Source organism: Nerophis ophidion, linkage group LG01 (genome assembly GCF_033978795.1).
Source record: "Nerophis ophidion isolate RoL-2023_Sa linkage group LG01, RoL_Noph_v1.0, whole genome shotgun sequence".
Taxonomy (NCBI): Eukaryota; Metazoa; Chordata; class Actinopteri; order Syngnathiformes; family Syngnathidae; genus Nerophis; species Nerophis ophidion.
The window spans coordinates 59,718,709-59,735,265 of NC_084611.1; the positions used below are offsets into that span (position 1 = coordinate 59,718,709).

A 16,557-nucleotide genomic window follows, 5' to 3' on the forward strand; every position below is an offset into this window, starting at 1 on the left:
AGGCATGGGTAACTTACACATCCATGAAGGCTCCATTAATGCTGAAAGGTACGTACAGGTTTTGGAACAACATATGCTGCCATCTAAGCGCCGTCTTTTTTATGGACGCCCCTGCTTATTTCAGCAAGACAATGCCAAGCCACATTCAGCACGTGTTACAATAGCATGGCTTCATAAAAAAAGAGTGCGGGTACTTTCCTGGCCCACCTGCAGGCCAGACCTGTCTCCCATCAAAAATGTGTGGCGCATTATGAAGCGTAAAATACGACAGCGGAGACCCCAGACTGTTGAACGACTGAAGCTCTACAGGGTCCGACATTGGTCATATTAATAGTCTTCCTGCGTCCTTGCAAAGTTTCAAAACAATGACAAAGCATTCTGTGATGGTAAAAAATCTCCAAATAATCATATTTCGACTATATGTGGCTCTCGAACTTGGTATTGTTACAGTCAATTTTTTGTACAGATCCACCTACAAACCCTGTTTCCATATGAGTTGGGAAATTGTCCATCCATCATCTTCCGCTTATCCGAGGTCGGGTCGCGGGAGCAGCAGCCTAAGCAGGGAAGCCCAGACTTCCCTATCTCCAGCCACTTCGTCTAGCTCTTCCTGGGGGATCCCGAGGCGTTCCCAGGCCAGCCGGGAGACATAGTCTTCCCAACGTGTCCTGGGTCTTCCCCGTGGCCTCCTACCAGCTGGACGTGCCCTAAACACCTCCTTAGGGAGGCGTTTGGGTGGCATCCTGACCAGATGCCCGAACCACCTCATCTGGCTCCTCTCGATGTGGAGGAGCAGCGGCTTTACGTTGAGCTCCTCCCGGATGGCAGAGCTTCTCACCCTATCTCTAAGGGAGAGCCCCGCCACCCGGCGGAGGAAACTCATTTCGGCCGCTTGTACCCTAAAGCTGCACACCGCTTGGCCCGTCGGTACCCGACCACTGCCTCCGGAGTCCTATGAGCCAAAAGAACCCGATAGGACTCCTTCTTCAGCTTGACGGCATCCCTCACTGCTGGTGTCCACCAACGGGTTCTGGGATTACCGCCACGACAGGCACCAACAACCTAGCGGCCACAGCTCCAATCAGCCGCCTCGACAATAGAGGTTCGGAACACGGTCCACTCGGACTCAATGTCCCGCACCTCCCTCGTGACATGTTCAAAGTTCTCCCGGAGGTGTGTATTGAAACTCTCTCTGACAGGAGACTCTGCCAGACGTTCCCAGCAGACCCTCACAATGCGTTTGGGCCTGCCAGGTCTGTCCGGCATCCTCCCCCACCATCGCAGCCAACTCACCACCAGGTGGTGATCGGTAGAAAGCTCCGCCCCTCTCTTCACCCGAGTGTCCAAAACATAAGGCCGCAAATCCGATGACACAACTACAAAGTCGATCATGGAACTGCGGCCTAGGGTGTCCTGGTGCCAAGTGCACATATGGACACCCTTATGTTTGAACATGGTGTTTGTTATGGACAATCCGTGACGAGCACTAAAGTCCAATAACAAAACACCACTCGGGTTTAGATCCGGGCGACCATTCTTCCCAATCACGCCTCCCAATCCCCCAGTAGGACACGGGAATCACCCGGGGGAGCACTTTCCAGTACTCCCTCGAGTGTACCCAAAAAGGGTGGGTATTCTGAACTGCTGTTTGGTGCGTAAGCACAAACAGTCAGGACCCGTCCCCCCATTCGAAGGCGAAGGGAAGCTACCCTCTCGTCAACCGGGTTGAACTCAAACGTGCAGGCTTTGAGTCGGGGGGCAACGAGAATTTCCACCCCAGCCCGTCGCCTCTCACTGCCGGCAACGCCAGAGTGGAAGAGGGTCCAGTCCCTCTCGAGAGAACTGGTTCCAGAGCCCTTGCTGTGCGTCGAGGTGAGTCCAACTATATCCAGCCGGAACTTCTCTACCTCGCGGACTAGCTCAGGCTCCTTCTCCCCCAGTGAGGTGACGTTCTACGTCCCAAGAGCTAGCTTCTGTAGCCGAGGATCGGACCGCCAAGAGCCCTGCCTTCGGCTGCCGCCCAGCCCACAATGCACCCGACCTCTATGGCCCCTCCTATGAGTGGTGAGCCCGTTGGAGGGATGACCCACGTTGCCTCTTCGGGCTGTGCACGGCCGGGCCCCATGGGGACAGGCCCGGCCACCAGGCGCTCGCCATCGTGCCCCAACTCCGGGCCTGGCTCCAGAGCGGGGCCCCGGTGACCCGCGTCCGGGCGAGGGAAATCTGAGTTAATTTTGTTGTAATTCCATAGAAGTCTTTGAGCTGCTTTTTGTCTGATCACTCACCTAGGACCTGTTTGTCTTGGGAGACCCTACCAGGGGGCATGAAAGCCCCCAGACAACATAGCTCCTAGGATCATTGGGACACGCAAACTCCTCTACCACGGTAAGGTAGCAGGTCAGAGAGGAGTTGGGAAATTGTGGTAGATGTAAATATAAACAGAATACAATGATTTGTAAATCCTTTTCAACCCATATTTAGTTGAATATGCTACAAGGACAACATATTTGATGTTCAAACTGAAAAACTTTTTTTTTTCCAAATAATAATTAACTTTAGAATTTGATGCCAGCAACACTTGACAAAGAAGTTGGGAAAGGTGGCAATAAATACTGATAAAGTTGAGGAATGCTCATCAAACACTTATTTGGAACATCCCACAGGTGTTCAGGCTAATTGGGAACAGGTGAGTTCTATGATTGGGAATAAAAAAAGGGAATAAAAAAAGCTTCCCAAAAAATGGTCAGTCTTTCACAAGAAATGATGGGGAGTTGTGCGCCCCTTTGTCCACAACTGCGTAACAAAATAGTCAAACAGTTTAAGAACAACGTTTCTCAAAGTGCAATTGCAAGAAATTTAGGGATTTCAACATCTACGGTCCATAATATCATCAAAAGGTTCAGAGAATCTGGAGAAATCACTCGACGTAAGTGGCATGGCAGGAAACCAACATTGAATGACCGTGACCTTCGATCTCTCAGACGGCACTGTATAAAAAACCGACATCAATCTCTAAAGGATATCACCACATGGGCTCAGGAACACTTCAGAAAAACACTGTCACTAAAAACAGTTAGTCGCTACATCTGCAAGTGCAAGTTAAAGCTCTACTATGCAAAGCGAAAACCATTTATCAACAACATCCAGAAACGCCTCCGGCTTCCTTGGGCCCGAGATCATCTAAGTTGGACTGATGCAAAGTGGAAAAGTGTTCTATGGTCTGCCAAGTCCACATTTCAAATTGTTTTTGGAAATATTCGACATTGTGTCAAAAAGGAACAAAGGGGAAGCGAACCATCCAGACCCTTATTGACGCAAAGGGGGTGCATTAGTGCCCCAGTCATGGTTAACTTACACATCTGAGAAGGCACCATTAATGCTGAAAGGTACATACAAGTTTTGGAACAACATATGTTGCCATCTAAGCGCCGTCTTTTTCATGGACGCCCCTGCTTATTTCAGCAAGACAATGCCAAGCCACATTCAGCACGTGTTACACGTGTCCCGCCTGCAGTTCAGACCTGTCTCCCATCAATAATGTGTGGCGCATGAATGAAGCGTAAAATAAGACAGCGGATATCCCGGACTGTTGAACAACTGAAGCTCTACATAAAACAAGAATGGAAAATAATTCCACTTTCAAAGCTTCAACAATTAGTTTCCTCAGTTCCCAAACGTTTATTGAGTGTTGTTGAAAGAAAAGGCGATGTAACACAGTAGTGAACATGCCCTTTCCCAAACTACTTTGGCACGTGTTGCAGCCATGAAATTGTAAGTTAATTATTATTTGCAAAAAACTAAATAAAGTTTATGAGTTTGAACATCAAATATCTTGTCTTTGTAGTGCATTCAATTGAATATGGGTTAAAAAGGATTTGCAAATCATTGTATTCGGTTTATAATTACATTTAACACAATTTCCCAACTCATATGAAATCGGGGTTTGTATATGTTTACATTCAGGAGCACTACATTGTTGTTAGCGGTTAGCTATTGTATCCTTCTACAGTGTGTAGTGAAGCATGTTTAGCTATTCTTCATCCTACAGGTATGATACAGTGGGGCAAAAAAGTATTTAGTCAGACAGCGATTGTGCAAGTTCTCCCACTTAAAATGATGACAGAGGTCTGTAATTTTGATCTTAGGTACACTTCAACCGTGAGAGACAGAATGTGAAAAAAAATCCAGGAATTCACATTGTAGGAATTTTAAATAATTTATTTGGAAAATAAGTATTTGGTCGACCATTAAAAGCTCTCACTGATGGAAGGAGGTTTTGGCTCAAAATCTCACGATACATGGCCCCATTCATTCTTTCCTTAACACGGATCAATCGTCCTGTCCCCTTAGCAGAAAAACAGCCCCAAAGCATGATTTTTCCACCCCCATGCTTCACAGTAGGTATGGTGTTCTTGGGATTCAAATTAGTATTCTTCTTCCTCCAAACACGACGAGTTGAGTTCATACCAAAATGGATACATAGAAGTATACAGCAGAGGATTGGGATAATGTCATGTGGTCAGATGAAACCAAAATAGAACTTTTTGGTATCAAAATTACAGACCTCTGTCATCATTTTAAGTGGGAGAACTTGCACAATCGGTGGCTGACTAAATACTTTTTTGCCCCACTGTATTTGTAAGAAACCGAGTTTATTTGTCACCAAAGAGGCGAGAATTAGTGATTTTCAAGTAGCTGAAACACTTTGAAGGGACTTTGGCCACTAGGTAACGAAGAATCTGCAGTGCATTTTGAAAGCATTTGTTTTTTGTCATAGTCAAATTTGCTGGGCATCAACATGCATTATCCAGATATAATGATAGTACTAAAAACTCTGCTGTCTGACAAATGTACAAAGCCCAAAACCGGTCAAGTTGGCATGTTGTGAAATTTGTAAATAAAAAACAGAATACAAAGATTTGCAAATCATTTCCAACTTATATTCAATCGAACACACTGCAAAGACAAGATATTTAATGTTCGAAATGAAAAACTTTTTTTTTTATTATCTAATGGCAGCAACACATTGTAAAAAATTTGGCACAGGGGCATTTTTACCACTGTGTTACATGGCCTTTTCCATTAAACAACACTCAGTAAACATTTGGGAACTGAGGAGACCAATTTTTGAACCTTTTCAGGTGGAATTTGTTTCCATTTTTGCTTGATGTACAAGGTGTTCAACAGTCCGGGGTCTCCGTTGTTGTATTTTAGGCTACATATTGCGCCACACATTTTCAATGGGAGACAGGTCTGGTTTACATGTACGCCAGTCTAGTACCTGCAGTCTTTTACGATGAAGACACGCTGTTGTAACACGTGGCTTGGCTTTGTCTTGCTAGGGCGTCCATGATAACGTTGCTTGGATGGCAACGTTATCATGGACTAGAAACCTATGTATGGTTCTTTTCCTCTTTGTTCCGGAGGACATGATGTCCACAGTTTCCAAAAACAATTTGAAATGAGGAGTCGTCAGACCACAGAACATTTTGCATCAGTCCATCTTAGATGAGCTCGGGCCCAACAAAGTCGACGGCATTTTTGGGTGTTGTTGATAAATGGCTTTTGCTTTGCATAGTAGTGTTTTAACTTGCACTTAAAGATGTAGCAACAAACTGCAGTTACTGACACTGGTTTTCTAAAGTGTTCCTGAGCCCATGTGGTGATATCATTTACACACTGATGTCGCTTTTCAATGCAGTACCGCCTGATGTGGCATTCATCGAGGGTGGACGCTTCCCTTTCCTCTCCCTTATCTCTCCTGCTTGATTCTTTGTTTTGTCTTAACTTTCTTGTTGCCTCTTTTTGCACTGCTCTCCAAATCTAAACATTGGAACTATTTAACTGTCTCAACAAAATTGACAAGATCTTGGGTTTGGGAGAACCTGCTGTCGTGACAAAGCGGTTGTTGCTGGACACACGACGGACTCTTGGGAGAAGAAGGAGTGCCGCGTGCCTGGCGATCCTTTTCTGTCGAGGACGTAAAGATATCCACCTATTCGAAATTATGACAACAGGACATCTGCTGATTGGAGTAAGCGTTGCTCTGGTTTGTCGACAAATTGGAAGTTGCTGGCAGTCTTCAAAGTACTCCAAAGCTGCCACAAATGATTTGAGGATGCGGGAAGAACTGTGGATTACATCGGACTGTCTACCCCGCAGTTTTGAGGACCAGTCATACACAATTTAGAGTGAAAAGCAAATTTTGTTTTCACCCGCATAAAAAACATTCTAACTTGGATTGTTTCCCTGGCTTCGAGACTCTCCCGAAGGACAGCGCAGTGAAGACACAACAAACTCCCTTTTTGTCTTTCATGGACACACACCTGTTGTTGTTGATTTTGGACTAGTGACTGCAATACATCAAGGCTGCGGAACAGAGACACACTACGGGCTCACACACACACACACACACACACACATCCACAAAAATATACGCCACACATACACCCCCCCAACCCAACGCCCTCGACGCAAATCCCATAGGGGTGATGAATGGATGGTCAGCGCCTGAGAGCTGCGACCTACCACCATCACCTTGAACTACCTTCCCTTTGTTGCTAGATATCTCGAGATGTATGTTGTAATATGTATATGTACTTTGCTATGGAGGTTTTTTTCCCACTCCAGACTGGGCTCCTAAGGGGGCCTTGTATTTTTTTTACTCATCCTTCCCCAGCGTTTACCTTTTTCCCATCTTTTACGGGGCGCCTTATGGCGACCCATCAGCGTTCTTGTTCTGTAACCCTGTACACTGTTTGTTTGTCTAATCTTGAACAAGTTTGTGCTGAAAACAAAGTTTCGTTGTACTTGTGCAATGACAATAAAGAACTATCCTTATCCCTATCTCTGAGGGATTAAAGGTCACGGCATTCAATGTTACGTGCAGGGATTTCTCCAGATTCTCTGAAGCTTTTGATGATATTACGGACCGTAGATGTTGTAATCCCTAAATTCCTTGCAATAGCTCGTTGACAAATGTTGTTCTTAAAGGGGAACATTATATGCAAGCGTCAATATATACCTTGATGTTGCAGAAAAAAGACCATGTATTTTTTTAACCGATTTCCGAACTCTAAATGGGTGAATTTTGGCAAATTAAACGCCTTTCTGTTCATCGGTCTTTTAGCGATGATTTCAGAACGTGACGTCACCGAGGTAACACACCCGCCATATTCATTTTCACATTACAAACACCGGGTCTCAGCGCTGTTATTTTCCGTTTTTTCGACTATTTTTTGGGAACATTGGAGACATCATGCCTTGTCGGTGTGTTGTCGGAGGGTGTAACAGCACTAACAGGGAGGGATTCAAGTTGCACCACTGGCAAGGAATCTGCCACCAGACCCCCATTGAATGTACCAAAGTGTCTTCACATTTGACCGGCGGTGCTAAGACAGACATGGCACAGAGATGTATGGATAACCTGCAGATGCATTTGCAACGATTAAGTCAACGAAATCACAAAGGTGAGTTTTGTTGATGTTGTTGACTTATGTGCTAATCAGACATATTTGGTCACGGCATGACTGCCAGCTAATCGATGCTAACATGCTACGCTAATTGATGCTAACATGCTACTTACGCTAGCTGTATGTACATTTGAAACTAGATACCCACATTTAATGCGAAACAAACACTTACCAATCGACGGATTTAAGTTGCTCTAGTGTCACAAGATGCAAAAGTCCTGATCGTTTGGTCCGCACATTTCACCGGCGATGCTAATAAGGCAGCCATGCTATGGGCCACTTCATTAGGTACACCCACGCTATGGCCGAATAGCGTCAGTAGCTATTCGCTCAATAGCTTCAATTTCTTCTTCAATTTCGTTTTCGCTATCTGCCTCCATACTCCGACCATCTGTTTCAATAAATGCGTAATCTGTTGAATCGCTTAAACTGCTGAAATCCGAGTCTCAATCCGAGCTAATGTCGCTATATCTTGCTGTGGTAACCGCCATGTTGTTTGTATTGGCAGCCCTGTATGACGTCACAGGGAAATGGATAATGGTTCCAAAGATAGCGAAAATAAGGCAATTTAAAGCTTTATTTAGGGATATTCCGGGACCGGTAAAATTTTGAAAAAAAATAAAAAAAATACAACAAGCCACTGGGAACTGATTTTTATTGTTTTTAACCCTTTGAAATTGTGATAATGTTTCCCTTTAAACTGTTCGACAAAGTGGTGACCCTCACCCCATCGTTTGTGAAGCTGCTTTTATACCCTGTTCCCAATTGGACTGTTGACCTGTGGGATTTTCCAAATAAGTGTTTGATCAGCATTTGTCAACTTTCTCAGTCTTTTTTTCCACCTGTGCCAGCTTTTTATAAACATGTAGGCATCAAATTCCAAAGGAGCTAATATTTGGAAAAAATTTACATTTTCCAGTTCGATGGTTAAATATCTAGTCTTTGCAGTCTATTCAATAGAATAAAGGTTGAAAATAATTTGCAAATCATTGTGTTCTGTTTTTATTTACGATTTACACAACGTGCCAACTTAATTTGTTTTGGGGTTTGTATAGCATTTATATTGCCCAACAAAACATGTTTTTAAAGCACCCACCGCTTTAGTGTTTATACTAGTTTACCTTTTTCTGTTGTCAGGCTGTTTCCACCTGTAAGGGCTCTGTGTTACCAGCAATGTCACTATGATGCGCCATCAACGCTCATAAAATAAGTACTGGTAGTTTTCAAAGGCAATATAGTAGCTTTTTTAATTCATTAGTAATGTGGTACTTTATAGAATAGAATAGAATAGAAAAGAATAGAATAGAATAGAATAGAATAGAGTACTTTATTGATCCCTGGGGTAAATTCAGCATTATTAGTACCAGTATACTGGGCAACACTACAAACCACCACGCTGAATGCAATGTGAGTCTTTTATCGTTTAGTTTTTCCGAGAGCCTCATTAAGTAATATAAGTGACTTAAATACAAAGCTAATACCACATATAACTAATATTTACAGTGGTACCTGGAACACATTTTTTCGCCAAAGGTTTGACCCTGTTTTCATAATGTTGCTCTCATTTTCTCAACATAGCGTCCTTCACTCAGCTGCTGTGACTGAGAGTTACCATGCAGCAGGCGATGTATAGGAGACATTGCCACAACTTCGTTATAAAGCCTTGCCGTTTGTTTACTGTTATGGTCACTTGTCCTTTATTTAACTGCTAACTGTGTCAGTGTTCCAATAACATCAATACTAGCTAATATGTTTTGTCATCTCATCGAATTGAACGCAGGCTATAAAGTGTCAACATGCGGAGTTATCAGGCACAAAGATTGTGTATTAGATGTGAGTGGTATCACTCCTGTTTATTTTTGTTGGCTAAACTGTTGCACTGAACCAGGTGGTGGTGTTGGAGAAGAACAAAGCTGGTTTATTTGATTTTACCTTCATTAGCCAAACTGCTTTGTGTTTTTTATAGATATCAAAAACTAAACACCATGTTTGATTGCATTACTTGTGAAGTTTTTTTTTCATTTCCCAAAGTTATTACTTTAAAAAACATTGAGCATCGTATGTTGTTCAGGTTTTATTGTGTATAGTTAATTCCTATAGGACAGATTTCTGCACTAACTCTGAAATGTACCTTTTCCAATACAGCAAGTACAGGTAGTATAACTACTTTGAGCACATTTAAAAATACAGCAATAATAATAGTTGTGATGATTTAGTTCACAGTAACCGTGATTAGAAATGTTCATGCTGTGGCATAATGCATATTGACGACGACACGTTGTAGTTGTGTCCCGAAACTTTGCCAGTGACAAGCGAAAAATCGCATCCCCAACGCAATATAGTTAGCGGGCTAGCCGTTAACGTCCCTCCACAGTGCAAAGTTACTTCTAAGTCAGCAATCCTCGCCTCCATGGTGACAAATTAACTATGTTTCTTAAAGTATCACTCGAGGACGACAGAGCTAAACATTCTCCACTTCACCGTAGAGTGATGCAATAAACCAGGCTAACCGCTAACTGCAAGCTTGCACACTTGAATGTTAACAAAATGGGTGGATCGATAGAAATATATGGACTGTAATGATATGAAGTGTATAATCCGTTTACAGTTGATACAATTTGATCGATATTTTTACCCACAAAATCTTTTTTTTTGTTATAGTTAAATAGGAAATAGGTCCCTGGACACAGACAAACTTTAAGGGCAGACATCCAGGAATAAAATCTGAGCTAATTGTAAAAATATAATCTAAATGTTTAGTTAATATTGTTATTGTGTGCTTTTGTATTTGATTATATTTTTGATCAACAATTAAAGTCATTCAATGATCTTGTAAATATGAAGTATCAGTATCTGCATTGGTATGATCAATACTGCCCCTACAACTACTTGGTATTAGATCTATACCCAAATATGTTGTATCAATCAAAACTAATGTAAAGTATCCCAAAAAAAAAAGGATATGTGTTTATTAAATTTCTACAGAAGTTGATAGAACCATATTACAACAGAACATAACCAGATATGTCCAGTAAAATAGCAAGTGGATATATAATAACTTTGAGGAGATAATACACCCAGAAATGACACATTATTATTGCATATGTCAGCAGCAAAAAAAGGAGCATTTGTAACCCATTCTGAGAGAATTATCATTAACATACCATCCATCCATCCATCCATATTCTACCGCTTGTCCCGTCCGGGGTCGCAGGGATGCTGGAGCCTATCTCAGCTGCATTCGGGCGGAAGGCGGTGTACACCCTGGACAAGTCGCAACATCATCGCAGGGCCAACACAGACAGACAAGCAACACTAGGGCCAATTTATATATATATCACAGGAGGCAGCAATATATAGCTGCCTCCTGTAATGATGATATATATGTCAATGTAGATTTAGGCCACATCGCCCAACTCTAGTCAGCCCCATACTAAAGCACAATGAGTCAATAACACCAGCAGAGGACGTTAAATCATTTCTAAGCAGCGGGCATTTATCCATCCAAATACGGAGAAGCTGCTGATGGTGTGTTTGACGGAGGAGCAGCTCGAAGGAGATACCGTACAATTACACTTTCCAAAGTAAATACTGCACTTTATCATTACTTCATAAAACTACTCATGTTCTTTGTAGTACAATTTATTGTATTGTTTTTCATTCAATATGTATTGTTTAAAAGTTAGCTATTCTTTTTAAAAGACATTTTACATGTTAAAATTGTGGTGTTTTGGGGTCCAAACACCACAATTGATTTTGATTCATTTTAATGGGCGACGCTGATTTTTCGAAGTACGAGCTGCAGTACAGAGCGATGTAAACTAAATGTCCCATTGTGTAGAAATCTCAATCTGTGTATGTAGCCAAAAATCAGCCTGGATAAACCTTCACTATTTTAAAGGGCATGTGTAGGAATGGAGCCTTCTGAGATGCGTGACCAACTACATGAAACTTCTGAGCTCTGCGCTTGCATTTCCCACCATGTCACCATCTGCTTGAGGATCAAATACTTATTTAACGCAATCAAATACAAAGTAACTCATTCCCATTGTTGAATGTTTTTGTTGATACTGTTCACGTCTTCATAAAATCAGCAGGGGATAAAACAAATAGTCCTCTCATTGTATACACAGTGTGTTTTGAATACATATATTTTGTTTATACTACAAATTAGCCTTGATCTTATATCTGAGCGTTGCAAACATGTATGACCTTCTGCATGCTGCGTTCCTTAAAGAACAGTTAGCAACATGTAACCCTATGGCCATTTGTGTCTGCATGCATGCACACAATGAGGTCTACTCCAGCAACAACAAGCTTGACTTTCCTGGAATGCCTACTTCAGCAGTGACTATATACAGCCATCTAGCTGCAGCTCCGCTCATCTGAGCAGTGAAACAGCAAACGGATAGCACTTGTTTCTGCTTCACCACTAAACAATCCAAAATGCAGTGCTTAACGCAATGTTTGAACGGTTACCATTAGCGACACAGCAGCTGCAGAGAGCAACAGGGCAAAGGGATGCGCAGTGTCTTTAAGATAATATAACCCCTCAAAATCTCAGAGATTCTGATGGACAGTCCAGTCAAACATCTGCAAACGCTTCTGTGAGGTCCAGAGCAACAAGCTAAATGTCCGAACGTCCTAGCTTGTCTATGATTATAACTGTGACCAGCTGAGAAACAGGAACAGGACCTGGGCTCCTTGCAGCAACAAAAGGAGGGACACTGTTGACATTCCAGACGTGAGTCTTTTTGGAGGAAACCCGAGCCTGCCCACAGGAGATACAGTACAAATAAGGATTTGTCAGCCCGCAATGACAGGCAGTCATATTTTAATGGTCAAAAATATGGGCCCACAACCCCACAACACTTGTCACTCTAACAGAAACCTTAGTCCATACAAATGTTGCTACTACTCCAGCAGCAATAATGAAATCAGATGGTATGGGCCCCTTAAAGAGCAGATGTTTACGGTGCTTATCTAAAACAGGACCATATTCAAATATGTTGTTTACATGTCAACATGTTTGTAGGATCATGATAAGAGCATGAAATTATATCATGCAACATGCTACCTTAATAACAGGTCTGCACTTTGTGTGTCATCCTGGATTAGTTTCCAACCACAATTTAACGCTGCAACACAAGGACGTCATGATCTTAACATACGCTGCAAACCAACTGCTACCCATGCTGTCAAAAGTCTGGCAGGATACTTGATGAGAATACAGTACTACTTCTATCTGCAGATTGCATTGGTATCTTTACTTTGTGATATAAGTGACAAAACACATTATTGTAATAATGTGCCTCATTAATCTGGTAAAAGACATAGTGTAAAAATGACCGCTGGGCCACATTTGGACACCCTTACTGTATAGTCAATGTGAGCAAACTGGCAAGATTACAAACCTGAAGACAGAGCTGCCAAAGGGAAGCAAAATTGCAAACCAAAAAGTCCAGTTTGAAGTTCAAACTTTAGAATTAGTGACATGCACACCATAAAGTACTTAGTACTGTAGTTCTTCAAAGTACACAAAAGCACTGAGATGGCATCGTTGGTGTAAAAGTGAGGAACAAGTTAGTAGCACTCATGCAAAGGAAATTGCATGAAAGCGGTCTGTGGTCCTTACCGCGATAAGCGTGTTGTTCCTCTGTTCCGTGGAGGAGACAGAGTCCGGGTCCGGCTGCTTGATCTGCGGCTGCTTGCTCCCACCTCCGGCCGACTTCTTGGCCCTCTGCTCCAGACTCCGTTGGTACAGACTGACCGTCTCCCTCCGCTCGAGCTCCAGTTGCTCGGCGTGGGCTTGCTGGTACCTGTTCTCGCAGGTGACGTGGTGTCTCCGGCAGCCCTCGATCCGCTGTCTCAGCCTCTCCACCACGGTGCTGTGCTTCGGTATGCCCACGGCTCCGGTGGGCACCACGCTCCCGGTGACCGGGTTCAGGCTGTTGTTGATGCAGATACTGCCGTTGGGTCCGGCAGCGGGGGAGGCAAAGTCCCCCATCACTGGGCCGAGCGGCTGCTATTTTGAGGGAGCTTTCCTCCAGCGTCCAGCCTGTCTCCACCGCCACTACCGACCGTCCACCCCCAGCGAAGGGTCTCAGGGAGCAGGGCAGCGGGGCTGCAGCAGCTGCTGAAGTGAGCGCTTTAAAGGGCACCGAGTCTCCAAGTCATACGGTTGTTAGCTCGTCTTCTTCCCCCACAAAAAAACCCAGATATGAGCAGATTTGACAATGAAACGACTCTCCGCTACTGGTGACAACTCCACCGGAAAACCAACAACACGGCGACGGTGTGAAACGCAGACACTCGGCGGTCAAACCCACCAACCGTCCAGCGGATGAGCAGCGGCGGCAGCGGTAAACTTGCCGCTATACGGTGTTGTCCTTCGAGGAAAACTTTTGTGGCTTCAACCGAACGGGTTCCGGAGTTTCCCAGTGAACTTGCATGTCACACGGTTCCCGCTTTGAACCAAACACCGAAGAAGATGTCAACTAGTTTTTCTGTAAGGTATCAAGAGGAGTCCCGACGGTGTAAAAAGCGAATATCGGAAGCGGTGGCGGAAGCGTGTAGTCGGTGGCGGCCCCTCGCCACCATCACCATACCCAGGGAAGCTTATCCTCCATGCCAGCGGAGTGATATCAGGAGTCGAGGCTGTGAACAGCCCGCTGATGGACATTCGGAAAACACGGCGCGGAGCTCAGTGTGCGGATCCCCGGAAGGACCGTTATAGTACCGTCTTGGTGACCTGTAAGTGGACTCGATAAGAGCACCGTCCTCATGTGAAGTGAAGTGAATTATATTTATATAGCGCTTTTTCTCTAGTGACTCAAAGTGCTTTACATAGTGAAACCCAATATCTAAGTTACATTTAAACCAGTGTGGGTGGAACTTGGAGCAGGTGGGTAAAGTGTCTTGCCCGAGGACTCAAAGGCAGTGACGAGGATGGCGGAAGCGGGGATCGAACCTGCAGCCCTCAACTTGCTTGCACAGCCACTCTGCCAACCGAGCAATACCGCCACAATGCAGTGGACGTTTGTTTTGTCAGGTCACATACTTCGAGGGGGGAAAGCCCTTTTAAATGGCGGGTCAAATTATATACATCTTTAAATATTGACTTAGATGTGTTATTGATTAATTACAATTGGAAAAAAATACATAACTATGTTATCAAATGTGTCCTTTATTCAATGTAAATTTACATTTAATATTTCACTATTGTAATATTTGATCATTTATATAATTATAGCTTTATTGATATTTCATAAACCTGTGTGGGAGCTTCAGTAATTTCTTATATCTATCAAAGCCATTCATCAAAGTCAGTGGGTGGGGATAACAGGAAACCAATGATTGCTTTGGTTTAAAGCAGTGATGTCAAAATGCGGCCTGCGGGCCGGATCAGGTTCAATCCGGTGAGATGTGTTTGTTAAGTGTAAAATTGAGCTGCATTTTTAAACTAGATAAGGCAATTCCTATAGGAATTGTGTGTGAATGCTTCAATGCTGCAGTTAAACTGAAATGCTGACAGAATGTAGTATGAATGTAAAAATAATTTGAATGTTGGAGTGCGCAGTCATATGTGCGATGTGCTGAGCGCACAGATCAATTAGCACACCTGTCACTGATGAGCTTCCTGGGCTTCTTAACCCAGTGAAATCTGCATTCCAGGCCAGAACGTAGTTTCCTGTTTCGTACAGTATTTGTCTCGTGTTCCTGTGTCGTTCCAGCAACATTCCTCCGTTCCCTGACGACAAGTTGTGTGTCTCGGCTCCCCGTATTCCCTCTGGTTCCCCTGGCTGCCTCTTTGGATCCCTACCTCCCGCCTGTACACACACTTTGATGCCTCGCTCATGCCTGGGAGCTCCTGACTGGATCGTCGAGCTTGCCTTGCCCCCTTGAACTTCTGCCTCTTGCTCAACACTGTTGGTAACACTAATCAGCTAATCACTACACATAGTCACACACCACACACATTTGGATTAGTTTTACACTTCATTTCTTATTTTATATATATATGTATATATATATATATAATTTATATATATATATATATATATATATATATATATATATATATATAGAGAGAGAGAGAGAGAGAGAGAGAGAGCTAAAATAGAGGTCAGTATAGCTTGATTGGTGCCAGCAACTTGATTGTTTAAGGTTCGATCCCCGCTTACGCCATCCTAGTTACTGCCGTTGTGTCCTTGGGCAAGACACTTTACCCACCTGCTCCCAGTGCCACCCACACTGGCTTAAATGTAACTTAGATATTGGGTTTCACTATGTAAAGCGCTTTGAGTCACTAGAGAAAAGCGCTATATAAATATAATTCACTTCACTTCACTAAAATGATGTCCCTGCTTCCATGCTGTCCTCTTCCCCCTGTGCCATAACAGGAATGGTTTGAATGTTGAATGTTTAAGAGTTTGAATTTCCAGGAAAAGCGGAATTAGGTTTGGAACATGGGAAAGTGTTAGTTTGACTGTCCAGGATAAGAGGAATGTGTTAATGTTGGAATGGTTTGAATAGGTTGAAAAATGTGGGAATTGTGCAACTTGGAAATTTGTCCCATTCATTTCAATGGGAACTTCCTGAAATTTGGGAATTTAAGGAGAAGCAGACTTTTTTCTAAAATTATTGGGAGCATTAATGTCCTAAATGAGCTGAATTAGTTAGTGTTGGAATTGTTTAAATCGGGCAAGAAATGCTGAAGAAGTAAATAGTATTAGGGAATCTCGGGAAAATCGTGAATTTAAAAAAAAAATAGTAAAAAACTTGAATGGTCTGAATAAGTTGAAATGATTGGTGTCGAAATTTTTCAAATCATTCGAGAAATGTTGAATTAGTAACATGCTGAATTAAGAAATTCCTGGAATTTGGGGATAACTGGGAATTTTTCCAGTTCAACAACTTCCTTTTTGTCCTAATTAAGAGAAATGTTTTGACAATGGAACGTTTGAAGTGGGTTGAAAAATCAGGGAGGAGTAGTCACCAGAAGAAAGGGTCGAAATAGGGCTTCGGAAAACCAGGAATTCTGGAAAATCCTGGAATTTTTTTGAACTTGGAAAAGAAGTAGTTT

General features: G+C 43.1%; 1 protein-coding gene across 1 annotated transcript in view; it reads right to left on the reverse strand.

The window, feature by feature from the left end:
- maml3 (mastermind-like transcriptional coactivator 3) overlaps positions 1 to 14,191 on the reverse strand; it is a 328,731-nt gene extending 314,540 nt beyond the window's left edge. Inside the window, exon 1 of the mRNA XM_061908491.1 lies at positions 13,108 to 14,191. Within this exon, the coding sequence (XP_061764475.1) occupies positions 13,108 to 13,479 (372 nt within the window). The 5' untranslated portion in view covers positions 13,480 to 14,191. The remainder of the gene's footprint in view (positions 1 to 13,107) is intronic.
- Between the last annotated feature and the right edge of the window lie 2,366 nt (positions 14,192 to 16,557).